Below are 21,270 nucleotides of genomic sequence, written 5' to 3'. Positions count from 1 at the left end.
GTTTACGGGCGTAAACTCCAAGGGCAAAAGGGTCTTTGGGCCGTAAACTCCCCAAAGGAGTCAATATGGTGCCCAAACACTTGTATATGCCTTGAAACAATTCCCACTAAGGTTGCAGTAATTGAAAGTACCATCCCAAGCCTTGGTTGGGAGTTTACGGCCAGGAACTTACTTCCTTGGGCCGTAAACTCCAATGAATATGGTCTTTTGACCTTAAACTCACATTAGGGGCATTGCACTCCTTTGTTGCAACCCTTTAGCCTCCTAGCACTTGACCAAAAGTGTTTTCCTCGCGCTTAAATGTTATTACTTGTATAATTAGTGTTATAATCACTAATTATGTATATACATATGTTTTCATATGTAATTAGGATCATTGTGTGTGTCTAAGTCTCCACTTGACACCAAGCACTTGTCCGATCCTTCCGTACGATAACAGTCCGTTCAATTCCAGTCACTTAATGCAGGTGAGTTCATACCCCTTAACTAATGTTTTAAACTCTTTTTAAATGTTTTATGGGGGGATACAAGTAGAATCATGCTACTTATTATGTCAATCACATGTGATTAGTAAGTAGGATTATATTACTTATTACATCAATCACATGTGATTAATATACAACATTCAAATGATTTGGCTACTCATTAGCCGTTTTACCAAACAGTTTCCTTCAAATGAATTTTTATAAACATTTTATATGTTTTAAACTCCTTTTTTACACTGTACAGCTTACTCCGTACATTTCCTTTCAAACTTATTTACAACTGTGTTTCAAACAAATGTTTCCTTATACTTAAACTGTTTTATTAAACTTATACCTTCAAATTGTTTTATAGATTGAGTCAGTTCATTCATGAGTCAGTTCATTCATGAGTCAATACTTTCTAGAACATTTCAATACAGTACATATACAACTATACTAGGACGAGAACATATACAACTATACTAGGACGAGAATATATACAACTATACTAGAACGATTACGTTACAATACTTGCTAGATAGAGAGAACACACATTACAGCTAACAGACGTAGAACATTACAGTACACTATTGTACTATTACATGATCGCTCTTACTTGAGTACAATTACATGATCACACTTACATGAGTACACTTACATATACATAGAACAGACGTCACTAGGTGCTATAGCACGGAACCAGTTCAGGATCTAACTATACTGATGAATCACACCACAATTGTGATAGTTATATCGAGTATACATGATCATTCGGTAATGTGGATGCTCACGGCTTGCGTTCATGCAGTGGTCGTGGGTAGGTCCCAAAATCCCTTTGATAGGGGAGCGTATAGTCTGGGATCTAGACATCACATTATACCTTATCCCTCAAATAAGGCAGTTGAGTACCGATGTAGTTATTTTTATTAAATACTACAATACTTGGAAGTATTACCCTAGATTTAAGGTAATAGGTACGGTTGTAGTTCGACACTACACCATAGTACTACATTGATTTTCCATTACATATTTTTAGTGATAACCTCACTTAAACATTATTGTACAAGCTATATTTTTGAATAATGATAGTTATACTTTGGAAAATACATCATCTTACAAGAGACACACATACATTCAGAACAGTTGGGTCTTGGTAGAAGACTACATTCAGAACAATTAGGTCTTGGTAGAAGACTACATTCAGAACAGTTAGGTCTTGGTAGAAGACTCCTTTTGTTACTAATAGGAATCATAGGGATTCTAGGGTTTTTCAAACACTTACAGTTCATATACACTTTCAATACTTTCCATACATATACTTACATATTCTTACATACAAATTAAGACACTAAATACTTATGATCTCACTAGCTTTAAAGCTGATACTCGCTTTCAAAATTACTTGTATCCTCAGGTCATCATAGACAGGTACCGATGCAAGGAGAAAGGAAGATGGAGCTTGTTCAAGACTTATCTTTCATTTTGATTTATGCTTTAGTGTTTATCAAAATTTGACAGAACACAGTTGTATAATAATTATATTATTAATGCAATGGATGATGTTGTTGCTTGTTTACTACTTTACATTGTTGTTGATATTATACATGACGTCCTCCACCCCAGAACGTTTCCGCCGTTCCTGGTTTTGGGGTGTGACATGGTGTGAATAAGAAGCTTTAGAGAAGAAGGAGTGAGAGTTCAGGCCCTTGGATCTGAGCATATCTATGTTGGGAGCTTCATATAGAGGTATAAAGCTTCAAGCTTTCTCACTCTTTTGATTTGTGTATCTTAGTAGAGCATTTTAGGGTTTTGTCCCAAAAGTTAGAGACTTTATGAGATATTAAGCTCCAAAGACTTTGACCAACCCCTTTGAGTGTATTTAGTGTTGTAATGTCATAAAAATCAAGGCTTGGACGTTGAAATCAAGCCATGCATGAGATATGAGCATTTTGTGATAAAAGAGTGAAGTTTTGTGTGTTTGTGACCTTATCAGCCATGCCAAGGCTTAAAGTCACTGACTTTATGGAGTAAGAGCTATTAGGGAGTCCATATTTGTGATATGAGCCAAGGTCTTAACGGAGATTAGACCAAATGAGTAGAAAGAGTGAATATAGGAAGTACGCTGAGCGTAATTCCAGTACGCCCTACGTACTAACCAAGTGTCCCCAATGGCTAATCTGGATTCGTGAGTACGTTGAGCGTACCAAGGGAGGTACGCCCCACGTAACCTCACTGTGGACTTTTGGGCTAAGTCTCATTTTGGGCCTTGAGTGTTGGGATTGGAGTTTGGGTTTGTTGCAATAGAGCTTTGGACCAGAGGAATATATATATATATATATATATATATATATATATATATATATATATATATATATATATATATATATATATATATATATATATAGGTGATTTGGTCCCTTGAGTTGGGCTTGCCATTTGGATTCGAGAGTTGAGCCTCGGAAGAACCCATTTATTATTGGGCCTTGGTGGGCCGAATGGGTTTTAGGTTATTGATGGGATGGTTAGTGGACTACCTTTAGACGTAATGAGTGAGAGTTTGGAATTAGTTCCTAATTGGGTTTGTTGAGTCTAAAGTGATTGCACCATTGGGCCTTGGTGGTTCGGTCCATTTGTACTCACGGTTTGGGTCTGTCCAACCATGTTCAGTTTTAGGGTTTGTATATATATAGTGCATGCATGCATTATATTAAATACGCTTTTGATTATTATTTTGAAGATTAAGTATTATAACCCTAGCACACCTCTACAATAGCAATTCTCTTTGAATTCTTCTAAAGTGGAGCATATTAATCATTCGAAAGTCGTTTGATTCATTATGGTGTTCATTGTCTTTTGTTAATTATTATTCATATCTGTTTGAATCTATCGATCTTATAGAGTTTAATTCTCATCAATTGGTATCAGAGCAGGAGACTGTGTAATTCATGCGCATCTCTTCTGTTAGAAGAATCTGTTTAGGGTTTCCGCTTTTATCGAATCTGTAGGAGCCGTCATATCTTTATTGAAGTTATTTCTTGCTTTTGATAAAACCTTAATTGAATCTTTACAAGTCAAAGTCAAAGTCAACTTCCAGTTCACCTGACTCGCCGAGTTGGGCCTCCAACTCGTCAAGTCCCTACCCTTCATTTGCCCTTCTTCACGCTTCTACTCGTCGAGTTTAGCAATGACTCAACAAGTTCTCCTTCTAAATCAACCTCGAATGAACCTTCATCCGATTCGGCGATTTGTATGAACAACTCGTCGAGTTCATCCTCGTCCTACAAACAAGTCATGTCCTTGACTCGCTGAGTTGTATGAACAAATCGTCGAGTTCATCTTCAAAAGTTGGGAGATTGCCTTGGACTCGCCGAGTCTGCTCATGCACTCGTCGAGTCCTGTGAACTCCAGGTCTATGGCTAAGTCCAATACGTTGGGTCACTCCCTTGGACCCTCTAAAACCCTTCTAATACTCAACTGGGTTCCTTTGAACCCTAACAGAAAAGGGGAGTCGAGCCTTGGACTCGCCGAGTCGAGGTTTTCCAAGTCTCATTTCTCGATTTCTAATGTACGACACTTGTCCAAATGATAGATCTAGGCTCCTAAGATCGATCTATCACGTAATGTTACGAACTTTACGTGCATGCATGGGACTATGAGCTAAAAAGACCCTAAAAGAAGCTCTTAAGTTGCATGGGGCTTTCCATGGGTGCAAAGGCAGTCCCTTTCTGCCTTCTAACTCCTTAGAGATCCTGGATCTGAAGCCTCAACTCCCAACCATGCTTGGTCAACAAGAATAGGCTTATAAAAGCCCTAAATCTCCCCAAAAAGGGATCTAATACAAGAAGGAGCAAGGTGTCGACTTTATACCTTCCAAGAACTGTAGATGATGCACAAGCTTGACTCCTCTGGCCAACCTCTTGGTTCCTCAAGCTTTTCCTTCCTTCTTGCCACCACAAACCACCAAGAATCACCAAAAAGCCCTTAGATCTTTTACAACACAGCTAGGGTTCGAAATGGAGTGTTCTAGGAGCATAAAGGGGCGATTGAAGCTGTATAAGGTCGTTTAAATAGGGTGCAAACCCTCAGATTAGGGGTTTACCCAGCCAGAGCCTACTCGTCGAGTCTTGCCGCCAACTCGACGAGTCCGCCACTTAACCCCCGGGTCCAACCGTTACTACTCGACGAGTTGGGACATCTACTCACCGAGTCTCATTCCAAATTGCGAAAAATACTTGAATGAAATACATACCAGGAACCGGGTGCTACATTGACCTTCACCATGCATCCTAACTGCTTACACCAGGGTGGCCCCTACTATATTTTTTTCATGCTTACCACTGGTAAAGAGAAAAAAAATTATTTATGAGGGTATTCTGGTCTTTTAAACATGGGTTCAAACTACAGTCAAATTTTAAAGATTAAATATCCAAACAACTCATCACAAACAGTCTATGAATCATGGGTTCTACAAACTACCAATTATCCTAAGGTAAATGTTTCATAATTACTTTCCTGCCCTTTAAATAATTCCAAAATCTTAGTTTTGGGATGGGGATTTGCAAGAATTAGTGGATCCAATGGAGTATTTAAGGACATCTAATGCTTAAATTATTGATATTTTATCGTTTGTGGGTGTCTGCAATTCTACCTCTTCTTTAGTACAAGTCTAGAGAGATACATATGATTCTTTAGTGTCTTGTGCTAAGGTGATTGTGGATTTTACAAGGAAGGTATCCTTTAGTGTTTTGTGTTGAGGTGATTGTGGATTTTGCAAGGAGACCAAGCTTTTGTTTTCTTGTATCCTTTTGTTGTTTATCTTTTATTTAATGACATTTTTTTTCTTAACAGTAAATTTATTTTGGGAGAAAAAACTCTTCATTTATTATCCTGCAGGTTCAAAGAAACAAGAAAGAGAAGTTGGTCGGGTAAAATTAGAGCTAATCATGAAGATTAATTTTGTTGGGTTTAAAGTATGTTGGTAATAAAATAAAAAATACCGAAAAAATGAATTCAAAATATTTCTGATTTCTGTTGCGATTTTAGTTAGAGTATCACTACTTTGCTTTCTTATACAAATGCATATAATCTCCAAAAATAAGTACAAAATAAATGACTTATAGATAAAAGAAAATCATTATCTACTTAACAGATCTTCATTTTTAAAGTGAAGTCAGTGAAATACAAAACAAAAAATTATTAACATTTAGGTAAATATGATCCAATACTAGTTTTATAAATGTCGTCCGATTTTTATATGATTATCTAAATTTATAATAATAATAATAATAATAATAATAATAATAAATAATTAAAAACAACCAAAATAAATAAGAAAATAAACAAAAAAATAAATAAAATCATATGGAATTGAAAAGGTTGTTTTTAACCGGTGGGGTGATTCTTGCATCACCCAGTCTGCAAAGTGAAGCAAACAGATTAGTTTTTCATGAATACAATAAGCTTCTATTAAGCTTCTAACGCTTGGGTAAATACTATAATTTATTAGTTATAATTAATAATTACGCATCATATAATTATAATCTCCATATTTTTGATTCATTTGTTTTTTAGTCTCCGGCATAACCACCACCAATGCTGCATTTCAGAGTCTGGTGATAAAACAAAATTTCATTTCTAAAACACTCATTACTTTTGCTCAATTTTCTTAAAATTCTCTTATAAATATTATTTTTCATATAAATATTATTCAAAGTTAATATGAAAACTGGAAAACCTAGTAATAACCCCATAAAACTCGTATATAATTTTTTTGTATGAATTAACCAAGGTGTGTGTTTGGAGGTCTGATGAAGGTTAGTGTTTGACTAGTGGTTTACAGTGAAACAAAAGGTGTTGATATAAGGTGGGTAAATGGAGAGGTATAAGGTGGTGAGGTTAAAAACCACCTTAAGCCATCTGCCTGCATCCACCATCGAGATTTTCCCTATACATATGGGTTTTTCTGAATTTTCCCTATATATATGATGCAAATCTAAATTTTATCGACAAACACAAAAAAAATTTATCAATTTTTTTTATTAAACCACAAAGAGCTGTTCATACTTCAACCAACAACATCCAACCATAAACATTAAAAAAAAAAAAACATCATCATCATCACCACAAAGAAAACCATACCAACACAAGAACCCTAAAAAACCCCACCACGAAGTCGGAGAACCAAATGCAAAGTCGACTCCTTCTGAATATTATAATCAGCAAGCGTACGACCATCCTCCAACTGCTTCCCTGCAAAGATCAACCGCTGCTGATCCGGTGGGATCCCTTCCTTATCCTGAATCTTCGCTTTCACATTATCAATCGTGTCAGAGCTCTCAACCTCCAATGTAATCGTCTTTCCAGTCAACGTCTTCACAAATATCTGCATCCCACCACGGAGCCTTAGAACCAGATGAAGCGTCGACTCCTTCTGGATGTTGTAGTCCGCCAACGTCCGGCCGTCCTCCAACTGTTTTCCGGCGAAGATAAGCCTCTGCTGGTCCGGTGGGATCCCTTCCTTATCTTGAATTTTTGCTTTCACGTTATCAATGGTGTCGGAGCTTTCAACTTCCAGGGTAATTGTTTTTCCGGTCAAGGTCTTCACAAAGATCTGCATACCACCACGGAGACGGAGGACAAGATGGAGGGTAGACTCCTTCTGGATGTTATAGTCCGCCAATGTCCGGCCGTCCTCGAGCTGTTTTCCGGCGAAGATGAGACGTTGCTGGTCTGGGGGAATACCTTCCTTGTCTTGAATTTTAGCTTTGACGTTGTCAATGGTGTCGGAGCTTTCCACTTCCAAGGTGATGGTTTTTCCGGTCAAGGTTTTCACAAAGATCTGCATACCTCCACGGAGACGGAGGACGAGATGGAGGGTGGATTCCTTCTGGATGTTGTAGTCGGCTAAGGTCCGGCCATCTTCAAGCTGTTTTCCGGCGAAGATAAGTCGTTGCTGATCTGGGGGAATACCTTCTTTGTCTTGGATTTTAGCTTTGACATTGTCGATTGTGTCGGAGCTTTCAACTTCCAAGGTGATTGTTTTACCGGTGAGAGTCTTGACGAAAATCTGCATGCCACCACGGAGGCGGAGGACGAGATGGAGGGTTGACTCTTTCTGGATGTTGTAGTCGGCGAGGGTGCGGCCGTCTTCAAGCTGTTTACCGGCGAAGATCAACCTCTGTTGGTCTGGTGGGATCCCTTCCTTGTCTTGGATTTTAGCTTTGACGTTGTCGATGGTGTCAGAGCTTTCGACTTCCAAGGTGATAGTTTTTCCGGTGAGAGTTTTGACGAAGATCTGCATCCCTCCTCTCAATCTAAGAACAAGGTGAAGAGTTGATTCCTTTTGGATGTTGTAATCGGCCAAGGTGCGGCCGTCTTCTAGCTGCTTTCCGGCGAAGATAAGCCTTTGTTGGTCTGGGGGAATCCCTTCCTTGTCTTGGATTTTTGCCTTTACGTTGTCAATGGTATCTGAGCTCTCGACTTCGAGAGTGATTGTCTTTCCGGTGAGAGTCTTTACGAAGATCTGCATCTGTGTATATAAACACCATAATATTAAGAACAAAATCAACTAAAATCCTATCTGCAAGTACTATTAATGCATATATAACCAGTTTACACAAATCCTATGTTTGCGATCATGAATTAGTTAATTAAATTGATGATGCGATCGTCGAAGCAGACTTAAATTGGAATGAAGCAAGTAAAATTGAAAAACGATAAACCAAAATTGAATTTGAATATGATCGTTTCTAAAAAGTGATTTCTATATCTAATAGATCTGCTGATTTTCCAATTGAAACATAAGAAGCGTTTCTATAAATCATAAACACCCTGGTTTCGAAAAAATCATATGAACATCCAAGATCTGTTGATTCTAAAAGCAACAAGAGATGAGCACCGATCGACCACAAGAACAAAACTGACTACAATTAATTGTAAACAAACTGGTACTATAACTCCATATGAATATAACAGATCTAAGAGATTTGTTGATTATAAAATCAAACGAAGATATAAAACAAAACCTATGATCGGGAAATAAACGTGAAATCAATATCACAAACCAATTCGAACACATAAACAAACAAAGGGTATATAAAAATACCGAATCAATTAGACCAATTAAACCAACAAAAGAAGAATCAAATAACTAACCTTGAGAGAATTGAAGAAGTCTGTCGAGAAAAGATTGATTCAAATTGCAATTGTGAGGAATAGGTGATGGATTTGGGGGTTGATTTATAGGGCAATGAAGGAGAGTATTCAACGAGAATAAAACGGGAGGCGGTGAGAGAGATCCAATGAGAATGTGACACGTGTATCGATGTAGACGCTATCTGTTGCCGCACGCCAAGGCCAAGGTTCGGAAGCTTGCGGAAAGAGTGGACCGCCTTTATGATATTTTATGAGGTGCCGTTGGGTTCTTGGTTTGGGAAGATTCTAGATATAGGAAGGCGAATTCCAATTTTTTATTTCATAAAATGATGATAACGAGTTAATTATGTTAAAGATTTAAATTTAATATTATGAGATATTTTACGTTATTTAAGAGATTCATTAAAATTAAAAGAATGTCTTTTGGGTTAGTCTATCTTCAAAAGAAATATGAAATTAAAATATGGAGACGTTATCATGTTAAAGATTTAACTACCATACGTATCATGAAATATGAAATTAAAATATGGAGACGTTATAAAATATATAAACCCCTTTTAAAATTATTTCATCGAAATCATATTAAAATCCATAAATAAGAATTACATTTTTACTTGTCCTTTAAGTTACTTTCAACCACCCATCTGTATTTGTTCTTCAATTGACTTTCAACTACCTATTTGTATTTTGATTCTCTTTTATACTTTGCATTTCCTTTATCAAGGTACTATGATCTATTCTTTCCAAATTCTCACTTGCTCCTAATGATTCCAATTTTAAGCTTATTTTGTTTTCATTTTAGAAATTACCTTTCATTCTTTATAGATATTGGAGTTTTCACATAACTTTTTTTATTATTCTTTTCCATATGCTTTGATGTTTATATTATGTTGATCATTCAACCTCAATTGTCATTACACTTTATCTTATCTCTAATATAATTTTGACTTTCTTATGACTTAAATTTTTAAAACTTTCTATGTGTGAAAGGGTTTTTAATCATATATCTATATGTTTTACTCTTGTACTTGATATCTTGTTGATTGTCATTTCCATTTTAAATTTCCATCTATCAAACACACCTTGTTTACGTATCGACATTTAATAAAATAATAATTTCCTTAATTTATTATGATATGTATTCTCTTCTCGCAACCAAACTTACATTGTCTTCCTCTTGACCATATATTTCTTATGAATTTAGTTTAATGCTTTAAATAATAATAATAATAATAATAATAATAATAATAATAATAATAATAATAATAATAATAATAATAATAATAATAATCTGTAGGGAAATAAAATATTCTACAACTCGTTTGAAAGCGTCTTTGTCATATGATTGAGCTCTATGTCGTTCCACATATTTATTCATTATTGATTATAATAAATAATAATTTATTCTTCTTTTATTTTGTACACATCCTTCTTTGATTATATTATTATTATGTATCTCTTTGTTGTTCTTTCTTTACGCATCACTAAGAATCTTTTGGATAGCTTTAAAATGGCCAATTTAGAACTTTCATTAGTCGTGAGTTGTCTTCAAGATAAATATAGGGTGAGCGTCTTCCTTGATAAGATTTTCTATTCAAAATTTGTTCATCTCATTAAGACATGAAGTCATTTATTATTGTTATAACTTTCCATAATATTTCCAAATTTAGTACATTTTATATCCAAATTATCAACTAAAAGTGTGTACCCAAATTATATAGCATGATAATTCCTAACAATGCAAATCTATAAATTTTAATAAGCATATAGGACATAACGTTGTCAATAATAGTGGTAGTAAGTTACTCTACTTTCATATTCCTCACACTTTTATGTCTCTCTGTGAAAAATCTCAACTTACTTTGCTTAAATTATAACTTTAATATCAACTCGTAACACCCTAAAATTTATATTATTTGTTAAGAGTAAATTACTGAAATCGTCCCTATGGTTTGATCGAAATTACAAGTTTGATCTCTAACTTTTTTTTGCACTCGGATCATCCTTGTGGTTTGATTTTGTTGCGTTTTTCATCCCTATGGTTTGGTAAATTTTGCACGTTTGGTCCCTAACTTTATGTATGTAAGGGACGAAAAACGCAACAAAATCAAACCACATGGACGATTCGAGTGCAACAATAATGTTAGGGACCAAATATGCAATTTTTACCAAACTATAGGGATGATTTCAGTAATTTACTCTATTTTTAAAAATAATATTTGTTTATGTTTGTTTTTTCAAAACCTTTCATATTGCGAAATTTAGTCATAATTGTAAAATTTTTTCCAAAACATGATAACACATTTCACAAGGGTTACAAACTAATATACGAAACCATCGATAGCATTCAAAAAGTAAATCGCATACATTTACGATACAAAATAACTAACTATGATGCTCTACCTCTAAGTCCTAAAATATACATCTTCAAGTTTTTACAAAATACATGTTAGTAGTCTATGTCAATACTAATTACATGTACATGCCATTTAAAATAAAAAAGAATTTGTAAGATACATGGGTTTTAGACCAAAAAAAAAAGTATTTAATCATTAATCAATTGCATACCAAAGTCTTTTGTTATCTTTCAGTATTAAAAACATAATTAGATAAACATACTCTCATGTTACACTCAATGATATGTAATGCAATGCATGATTTCTAAATAAGTAAATTTTAAGCGGTCCACGTCCTTGGTGTTGTAATCACTCACTCCTTGCCATTTACGATGAACATATCAATCATAATGAGCTTATTTCCATAATTCTTACTGGTGCCACGAATCCTTATTGAGATGAGTTTATAGACATACTACCAAACCAATGTAATTACATTTGTGTGTATGATGAACATACTACAAACACACTTTGAAAATGCAAACATTCCTCACATACAAAGTGATGTGTCGTGAATCATGGTATTCTTATTATACAAAACACAAAGTAACATAGCAATACATAATAATTATTCATAGAATTCCTCAATCATAAACATTTTATTTCATAATAAAAGCATATGTTCATAATTAAGCACTTGTGAGATTTATCCAAGTAACTATTCATATGTACTCAACTTTGGTAGTTAGTATTAACTAACTAGAACACTTTGATTTTGTCCTTGTCCTTTGTTCTTGCTCCAAACTCTTCTCCAATCATATTCAATTGTTATAACAACCTTGTTTAGCAATTCATATGTTTGTTATAATATTAAACATGGTAATTTATCGATAAATCAATGCCTTTTCACACTTGTCCCTTGTATTTTCATCATAACATGCATATAGAGATGCATTACATCTTTTCTAATTTACAATACTTGATATCATTGAGTTTCCACGCATTATAAAGATCTTGTTAGCGACATACTCTTGATCTAATTTTAATAATCCAATTGGACTTTATTTATCAAAATGAAACACAATTTCAAAGAGTTTCTAGCCCCGTTATTTCAACTATCACTCCAATGGTAATGCCTTTTATTGCTCCATATGTATTATTACATAATGCCATTTATATAAGCTTTGATGATTTTCAACCTAATTTATAAAACAAATATGGCTGATAGCTCCAACTTGTTAATAATGGTAGATAACATGTTAAGATAGCTCATATCATTGTTATCCAAATTAGGATTCTTGATCTCATTTATATGAAGACTTTTGGAAAACATGTTAATTCAGCACAATAACATGTTATCCTTAGTCGAGCTTCCATTATCTAAGCTTAAACTATAACATGTAAACCCAAAATCAAAAGTCACATTTCATAATCACACTTCAAATCTCTATTGTAAGTAATTGGATTGAAAGATCAAAAGTGAATACCTTGAATTCAATGTATATGATGCTAAATATTGTTAATCCTCTTTGATTTCATTTTGATTTGAGAACTCATGCATCAAAAACACCCATTAAGTTTGGGAGTTTTGAGAGCTGGGTCTTAAACCCGAAGTCAAACCTTGGTCAACTGTTTTTATGTGGACCGAATAGCCTTAAGGAATGTTTATGCACATTATATACTCACGTCAAATAACTGATTTAAATAATTTATACAGTTTTTAACCGGTTTTTTTAGTTAATTTTTTTACTATTATTATTCTACGCAATTATCAGCAGAAAACAAAAATACAACTATATATAACCAATTACCAAATCAAATCTACTTTAAAATGGAAGAAATCAACATCTTTTAAAGTTTTTTTTTTTTTTTTTTTTAAACCCCAATATTTTCATGTTCTCAAATGAAGAAAATAAACGTAGACATACTTACAAATTCAAATTCAAATTCAACAGAGCTTTTCAAGGCCAAACTTGACCAAAAACATCCCTCTTCTTATATTGTCGATCCCAAGACCAAGGAACATCTGCACATAGTATACAACAAACACAAATTATACAACTTGACAAAAACTACATAAGATAGCCTCCTACTTTACTTTTTAACCAAAATAGCCAATGTACTTTATATATTTACCCATAATAACAACCTACTCACATTTTATTTATGGATATGACAATATGTAACAAATAAAGTACATTGCTATTATGGGTAAAGAAATGTAAAGAGTATATTATGGGTAGTGAGAAAAGAATTAAGATGACCTTCTGAAGAGTAACGTTGAGGAGGGAGTTCATAAGGCACTGGTAAGGTGATGACATCCGACATTTTGTTGGTATGTAATGAAGACAATGTTACTAGCTTTGTTCTTTTTTCTTCATGTGTTTTTGAAGATGAGACGTGAACATTCTGTGAAATAAAAAGACACAAATGCCCTCATCTTAGAATAAATATATCATTTACCCTAGAAAGTCGTGGAAAAGAGGTGAATGAATGCCCTGTAGCCCTACAAAGTATGTATATTCCCTCCTCATCCAAACAATCGAAAAAATAGAGCTAGAGAGTGTGCAAAAAGACATGAATGCCCTCAATAGACCTAGAAAATGTTAAATAGACACAAATGCTCATATCTTGGAAAATAAACCTAGAAAGTATGTAAATGCCCTCCTCATTCACACAATCATATCAGTAGCTCTAGAATATGTGCAAAAGACATGAATGCCCTCATCATCAAGAACAGCCCTAGAAAGTATGCAAATGCCCTACTCATCCTCACAATCGAAAAAGTAGACCTAGAAAGTGTGCAAAAGACGTGAATGCCCTCAGTAGCCCTAGAAAATATGAAAAGACGTAAATGCCCTTGTAATCCTCAGCCCTCGAAAGTTTGTCCAGTTCAGTCCGGTGGAAAACAAGCATTTTTTTTTACCTCTGATGGGGTCCGGTTTTCTGTACAAGAAAACGCATGAGCATGTATGGTTGAAGATGGTAAAAACAGCACACCAAGCTGCAAAAGGGTAAATAAAGTCAACTCAAGACATATGGGTGAAATTGTGAAATTACCAATCTACCCAGAAGAAAATTTGCAATCATGGTTTGGGTTTGGGTGATTTTAGATCAAAATTACCCACATCTACATGTTGCCATTGTCACAGACAAGGTTAATTTTACCAAAACAGACAAATGCTGGATTGCCTATTCATCATGTAGGAAAAAATAGGAACAAAATCAATAACATTTTTCACACACAAAAACTATACTACACTATTAAAGCTTCAAAGGAAAATTTCAGAAAAACACACTTTCTCTGTTTTATAGATTAGCCACTTAACTATTTCTACTGGTCATTAAACCATCATTACTTTTTTTACTATTTAAAAAAAAAAAAAAAAAAAAAAAAATTTCCCAGTTGAGGACAAAATACAGAAAAACACGAGGTACTTTCACCATTTTATCGATTTAGCCACTGAACTACTGTGTTTTTATGATTGGCTAATTCTATAAAAAAAATGAAATATTAAAATTTAAAAAAAAAAAAAAAAAAAAAAAAAAAAAAAAAAAATCCAACGGCTAATTCAATAAATCGGGTAACCTAGAAATATCTTTTTTTAATGGTCAAAATAGTTAATTGTCTGGCACATGTCTCTTTAATGATTACCTGTTCCAAAAACTTACTATTTGAAATTCTCATATTCTGCCATTAATAACTCATAGAAATAAGATAATTCTTTAAAACTTGGAAATTAAAAGAAAAAAAAAATTATTTTAAGATATATAGGAGCAAATACCTCATATGAACGAATCATGAGCTGTGTATTGTTTTTCTGAAGAGCCCCCCAGGCAGCTTTACTGAGGTTTGCTGAAGTCAGCAAAAACCATCTGTAATTAAGTGGATTCACAATATTTATATACACATATGGTCAAATAGTCAACAAGCAAACCATAGAGAGACAAGACAAGAAAAGAATTTACATACGCAAGGTTTTGACCATTATAACGAGTAAATGTCTTTATATGAGGTATCGCACGACTGCAACAAAGAATTCAAATTATATCAGTATTATCTAAAACAAGTAATATTTAAGAAAAAGAAAAAAAAAAACATTTCAGAAAATATATATATATATATATATATATATATATATATATATATAATACCAGCGACCAGTGTGGGTTGCTTTCCATTTTGCCCAATATTTCTTCAAAAATGGCTTCTCTACGTTCTTTTGAGGGCTTGGAACACAGCTCCCTGCAGCATAACCCTGTTAAGTACAAATGTTAAATAAAAGAAACTCAACATTCTTCCTTTATAATTAAAAAAAATAAATAAAAAGTTTAATTATATATATATATATATATTTACCTCTAGAGAGCATCTGATATCTTCAACAGTGGGCCATACAATTAAAGGGTCCCCAAGGCCAAGAGGCTTTTTATTATCATCTGAAACTCCTGATGACATTGAGAATGCAAATTCAGACATCCACTTCTCATCTAAAGAACCCAAGGATGAGAACTGTTACAATGCAAACATATCAATGTATTTATTTATATTTATAACAAACCATAAATTAAAAATCCATACTTTCATTGTAAAATTATCTACCTGATAAATAAGGGGAGAGTTTTGGAATTCTTTATCAAAAACACAATCCTGTAGAATCGATCTTAGCTTCATGTGTCCCCATTTCTTAATGTTTGAACCTGTATGATACCCAGGCACAGAACCTATTAACCTCACCTGAAATTTCAGAAAAAACAATTTTTAAGTAGAAAGCATTGAAAGGGTTTGATTAGCCAAAAGACATTAACGCCCTCCCAATCAAAATTGCTTATCCATTCTTGTCCCGTGTGTTTGTTACATGGGACAAAGGTTTCTAGGGGTATTTTGGATAATGAGGGTGAGAAGGGCATTAACGTCTTTTGCACAGATGAGAGAGTTACCGTTGCACTGCTGTAATCAAATCTTTTAAAGAAAGAGGAGTTGAAGCTGATGTTGCCCAGTTCTGGAAGCTTCACAGAAAACTCAGGCCACTGCAATTATTCAAATAGATAACCACTAATTAAAGGAACTGATATCACATAATGTTAATTAACACAATTTTAATACCCTAATATTGCTTATTAATTTGGGTAAAATGCAAAAAGCAAAGATAGTTTCACCATTTTATAAATTTAGTCACTTGACTATTTTCTATAGTGACTAAACAATTATACTTTTTTGGCTTTTTAAATAAACAATTTTCTTGGCTACTCCGTTTTGATATCAAGGCAAAATACAGAAAAGCATAAAAAAATTTCACTTCATCAATTTAGCCACCAAACTGTTATTATAATAGGAGTAAATTACACGAATGGTCCCTATGGTTTGGGGTAATTTGCGTACTTAGTCCCTAACTTAATTTTTTAACTCGAAAGGTCTCTACTGTTTGTTTTTGTTATACTTTTGGTCCCTGTCTTACCTAAAAAGACTATTATTTAAATAAAAAAAATGGTGGGATAGGTAAGGTAAGGTGAGGAGGGTGGGGTTGGGGTTGGGGGTGTGGTTATTTAAATAAATTAAAAAATCAAGGGTAAGATAGTCTTTTTAGTGAAGACAACGATGAAGCTCGTAACAAAAACAAACAGTAAGGACCTTCCGAGTTAAAAAAAAAAAATTAGGGACCAAACACGCAAATTATCCTAAAACATTGCATCTTCAGATCCTAAAATAAAAAACAAGTTTGTTGCATGAGTTGTGGAAAAAGGTGAAACTTTATTGTTGCATAAATGCACATATAATCCTTGATAGAGATGAAATACACATAGTACCTTCAATGCACTAAGATAGTCAATGAGGTCAGTTTCAAAACCACTTCCTTTATTCAAACAATCTTGATTCTTCAATGGGAAATCTTGCATCCATAGACCCTGGCTTTTGTTATTCCAATCAACATAGATTAAGTTTGCTGTATGAACAATAATTCTTACTCCTTCAGGATACACCAGAAACATAGCTTTCGAATGATGTGTCCCCCATGCTATTGGTAAAGAAGGTTTATGGAAAATCCAATTTTCAAGTTTGTGTTTCTGCCAAAAAAAAAAAAAAAAGTTAAAACTTTTTATGTCAACAAGAAGCTTTGTTTGCATGTGTGACAAATTAAACCAATTGCACACCTTCATATTCGCCTGTCTGCCATCACTTTCTCCATGAACCACCAGAACATGAGGAATATTCTTTAAATTTGGACATGCTTTTTATTATAAACCAAAGAAAGAAATGTTATAAATCATAAATCATCTAAAATTAGAGAAATGATAAAAAAAAAAAAGTTAAGAAGAAAGAACAAAACATTTGGATCTTGTTTGGTGTGCATTGGACTGGGACAATGACTGATGTTAATGAGAAAAAATTTGCAACTTTTTGTGTAAAAAAGACGGAAATACCCTCATCCTCATCATTGAAAATTCCACAGGTCCTAAAGATGACAATATGCCACCAAAGGCCACACTTGGGTGGATGTTTTCTTACCTGACATCAACCAATCAATGTCAACCATGTAGTTTGAAAGAACAGCAATGACCACATTCCCCTAACAAAAATACAAAAGTGGCTCATCTTAAGATGACAATTTTCAATATATATATATTTTTTGGGAATGAACAAATTTCGATATATTTCAAAAGAATACCTGAATTACATCTGCAATTGATACAGAACTAGTATTAGCCCATGGTTGCAGACCTTTGACTTTCATAAGTCGAAAAGTTTGTGGTATTTTATCTTCTGAGGGCTTGAAATTGCGGATTGCTTCAGCAGAGTTCTTTGTATCTTGGGTATCTTCATTCAGCTCAGTCTGTATGTAAAAGTGGAATACATAAACATAATTCATATAGATTCAATGAACCAGAAAAAAAAAAGGAATTTCCCTATTAGAAATACCATTGTATGAGTCATAACAAATCAAAAAGAAACACCACTGTTTATTTGTCCAGATTAAGTTTTGTCCCCATTAAGTCGAAAAGAAAAAAAACAACTTAAACAAGTGAAGCTGCAGTACTATAAGTAACAAAAGTACCTGTAATCTTCTAGCAAGGGCCTCATCTTCAGAAACTTGTCTTAATCTCTTTTGAGTAAGTGGCTCATCTTGAACTCCTTCAGTTAAAGGTCTTTTCTGTTTGTTTGGGGAAGACTTTTTTCTTACATCATCAAGAGCTTTATATTTGAATAAGTAGTGCCCAGGGATTAGTTCTATTATATCACCATCTCTGATTGTTAGCTTTTGTCCAGATAAGAGCTTCTTCCTTTGATCCTGTGATCTAATCACAACTGGGTTTGTTCCTTCCTACAAGCACATACCTTGTGTCAAACAGACGTTGCATTTTTGGCAGGGTTAAGGTGTTAAAGGGATCAAACAGAGGGGTATTTTGGTCATTTAACATTGCTATATCCGAATTCTATGGTCTGACAGTTAAAAATAGTCTTGTTTCAGTTTATATATGTCAAATGCAAAACCTTTCATAGCTGAAAGTGCATATTGTATCATGCTGTGAAGAGTTTGTTCTATTTCCATCAAACTCAGTTTCTAACAAGTTTCATACTTTCTCTTTGAATGGAAGAAGGTATATGATATATTCATGTTGATCGTCATCACTGGAAGTTTCATTATGACAAAATTGTTTACTAGGATCGATCCCATTATCTGTTTGGGTAAATTTGCACATATTGAGAAGACTTTTTTTTTCCGAAATCCAAACACATTCTTATATGGAGGTGAACATAAGTGTGTGAGAAATACTCAAAAAGGTTATACCACAAGAACTTCCGCAGAGTCATCAGCAGAGACGATAACGGAGACATGTTTACGGCTTAGTCTCTTGTCAGTGATAGGTATAACATCGCGACCTAATAAGTTAATGCCTTTACTAATCTCAACTCTAGGGATTGAATTCGAAGTGTCTTCCTCTAGATTAGCATTCAGAGGCACCAAAACCCCAACCTTCTGCACATAATCAAAAAGAAAAAACATATATTTCGTAAACCGATTCATGTGTAATAGTTCGTGTGACAGTATGTTGAGATTACATACCTTAGAAGAAGTTTCCATTGACAAATGTGTAACTAGCAAAGCATGATCTTGAACCCTAATAACGGATATGGATTTCGTGTACTTTGGTTTTTGGTGTGTAAAATGAGGGGGAAATATCAGTCAGCACCTCGAGGGGGAGCTACGTGTAGCCTTTTTCTTTTTAATTCCGCGAAGAATGGCGGTGTTCGGTTGCATGATTTTGTTAAAGAAAAATGTAGGAGAATAAAGCAAAAACAAAAGTTTGTTTAGGCCTATTATTATTAAGAAATCTTTTATATATATATATATATATATATATATATATATATATATATATATATATATATATATATATATATATATATATATATATAGAGAGAGAGAGAGAGAGAGAGAGAGTTAAGATCAAATAAGAAAGAAATTTTCGGTAGGAAAGTAAGAAGTTTTTTTTTTACATATTTTTTTAGCGAACATACAAAATGAATCATTAGATGATTCAAAGTTAAGATGATTCACAAGAAAAAATTTCCAAACAAACATCTTCATAATTCATTTTTAAGTAAATTAAGAAAAAATTCACTTTTATGACAATTTTAATAAATAACAACGAAATCATTGTATAAATGAATCATCGGTGTGTTTTTTGGAGATTTTTTTTTGGTGAATCATGTTATTTTTGATTCATCTAGTAATTCATTTCTTTTGTTCGTCATCAAAGTATGCAGAAAAAAAAACTTCTTACCTTCCTACCAACAAAAATTTCTTACCGGATCTATACATATATATATATATATATATATATATATATATATATATATATATATATATATATATATATATATATATATTTGATTTGTTGAAATTTCTTTTTTCAATTAATGTTATAATATTCACCCTTCAACTTTATGTTTTTGTTCACAAATAATCTTTTTACTTTCATTTGAATTTTTCATAACCCTTACATTTTATTACATATTATTAGTATTTAGTCATATTAATATTTTTTTGGCAGGAATGGTCCCTCAACTATATTTGGGTTATTTTAAAGTTGCTTTCTTTCCGTTGGTTATTTGTGGCATTATAGGTTTCTATGTTTTCGTTTACTTGTCACTTTATTAGTTTTGCTTACAGATTCATTTATGTTTTTTTATTTCTTATTTATTTATTTGTTTATAGATCAGTTAAAAATGGAAGGAATGAACAACTCAAACTATAAACATTTTCAAAGAACAAACAACGAAAAAAATTATCGCATCCGACCTCCGCAACGCGGGGGTTCCCAATCTGGTTTTAATAAAGTTTTAAATTTTATTTTTTAACAGAAAAGTTTCTAATTTTTTTTAACTTTGTAAATAGAAAAACCAAAAAACCCGACTAATTTATTCACTTTAATATTTTTTGACTTGTTTAGCAGATTATGAGACCAAATCATTAATTTTTCCAATATAATAGATTTCATCAAAACTTGTATATAATGTATAAACATATTTTTTACACATTTATATTTACTTTTACGTAATTATGTATTTTTTAAAGTTTTTATATGTATATATTTACGTATTTTTATGTATTTTAAATGTATAAACGTATTTTTTATGTATTTATATGTATTTTTTAAGTATTATATTTTTTTTATGTATTTTTATTTGTTATATTTTATGTATTACATATTTATATCTATTTTTACATATTTAGGTATTTATTTTAAGTTTTTATGTGTATATGTACATTTTTTATGTATTTTAAATTTATAAATGTATTTTTAAGTATTTATATCAAAATCTCATATCAAATATCAGAGTAAATCTCCTAGGCTAGAAAATTATGATGTGTGTCATGCGATCATCCTGAGCCCTTCCCTTTGCTAGCTGAAGTACCTTAAACCAAACTGAAAACTATAAGCACGAAGCTTAGTGATCTCCCCCAAACTACCACATACCATACATGTATATCATATAACAGATAACACAACTATGGGACACCTGTTGGATTAGTGTCTAAGTCCATAACTATTTTGGTATGTACTTGATCCGATGGTGCATGGTCCTTTTAGGTTGCCTTTACCCAAGCAACTTGATAGGATGAATTATGGAGAGAAATGATTAAATATGATTTATTAATATATTATGAGAATAATATATTAAAGGAGAAATCATATTGTTTAATTAATATTAGTCAAGAATTAATTAGTAAATAGTTTTGTGACTAAAAGAGATTAATTAAACTTAAGGGAATGGAATTGTAATTGTAAGATAATTGCAATTTGGGCTA

General features: G+C 33.0%; 2 protein-coding genes across 2 annotated transcripts; both read right to left on the bottom strand.

Moving 5' to 3' along the window:
• Window positions 1-6,478: 6,478 nt before the first annotated feature.
• LOC145046659 (polyubiquitin) lies at window positions 6,479-8,757 on the bottom strand. Its single transcript, XM_078994943.1, has 2 exons — window positions 8,619-8,757; window positions 6,479-7,992 (listed from the first exon to the last, which is right to left on the bottom strand). Exon 2 carries the CDS (start codon window positions 7,990-7,992, stop codon window positions 6,616-6,618), a length of 1,377 nt encoding a protein of 458 aa, XP_078851069.1. The 5' UTR covers window positions 8,619-8,757; the 3' UTR covers window positions 6,479-6,615.
• A 4,046-nt stretch (window positions 8,758-12,803) lies between these two features.
• On the bottom strand, window positions 12,804-19,216 carry TDP1 (tyrosyl-DNA phosphodiesterase-like protein). The gene is made up of 16 exons (XM_078994935.1): window positions 19,021-19,216; window positions 18,745-18,933; window positions 18,010-18,276; window positions 17,623-17,787; window positions 17,463-17,523; window positions 17,108-17,184; window positions 16,763-17,020; window positions 15,896-15,985; window positions 15,558-15,692; window positions 15,315-15,467; window positions 15,110-15,213; window positions 14,928-14,981; window positions 14,740-14,830; window positions 13,881-13,958; window positions 13,219-13,363; window positions 12,804-12,980 (listed from the first exon to the last, which is right to left on the bottom strand). Exons 1-16 carry the CDS (start codon window positions 19,036-19,038, stop codon window positions 12,916-12,918), a joined length of 1,950 nt encoding a protein of 649 aa, XP_078851061.1. The 5' UTR covers window positions 19,039-19,216; the 3' UTR covers window positions 12,804-12,915.
• Between the last annotated feature and the right edge of the window lie 2,054 nt (window positions 19,217-21,270).

Source organism: Lactuca saligna, chromosome 1, assembly GCF_052625555.1.
Source record: "Lactuca saligna cultivar CGN05327 chromosome 1, ASM5262555v1, whole genome shotgun sequence".
Taxonomy (NCBI): Eukaryota; Viridiplantae; Streptophyta; class Magnoliopsida; order Asterales; family Asteraceae; genus Lactuca; species Lactuca saligna.
The sequence above is the reverse complement of the archived record's forward strand: the minus strand, read 5'-3'. Positions and strand labels throughout refer to the sequence as shown.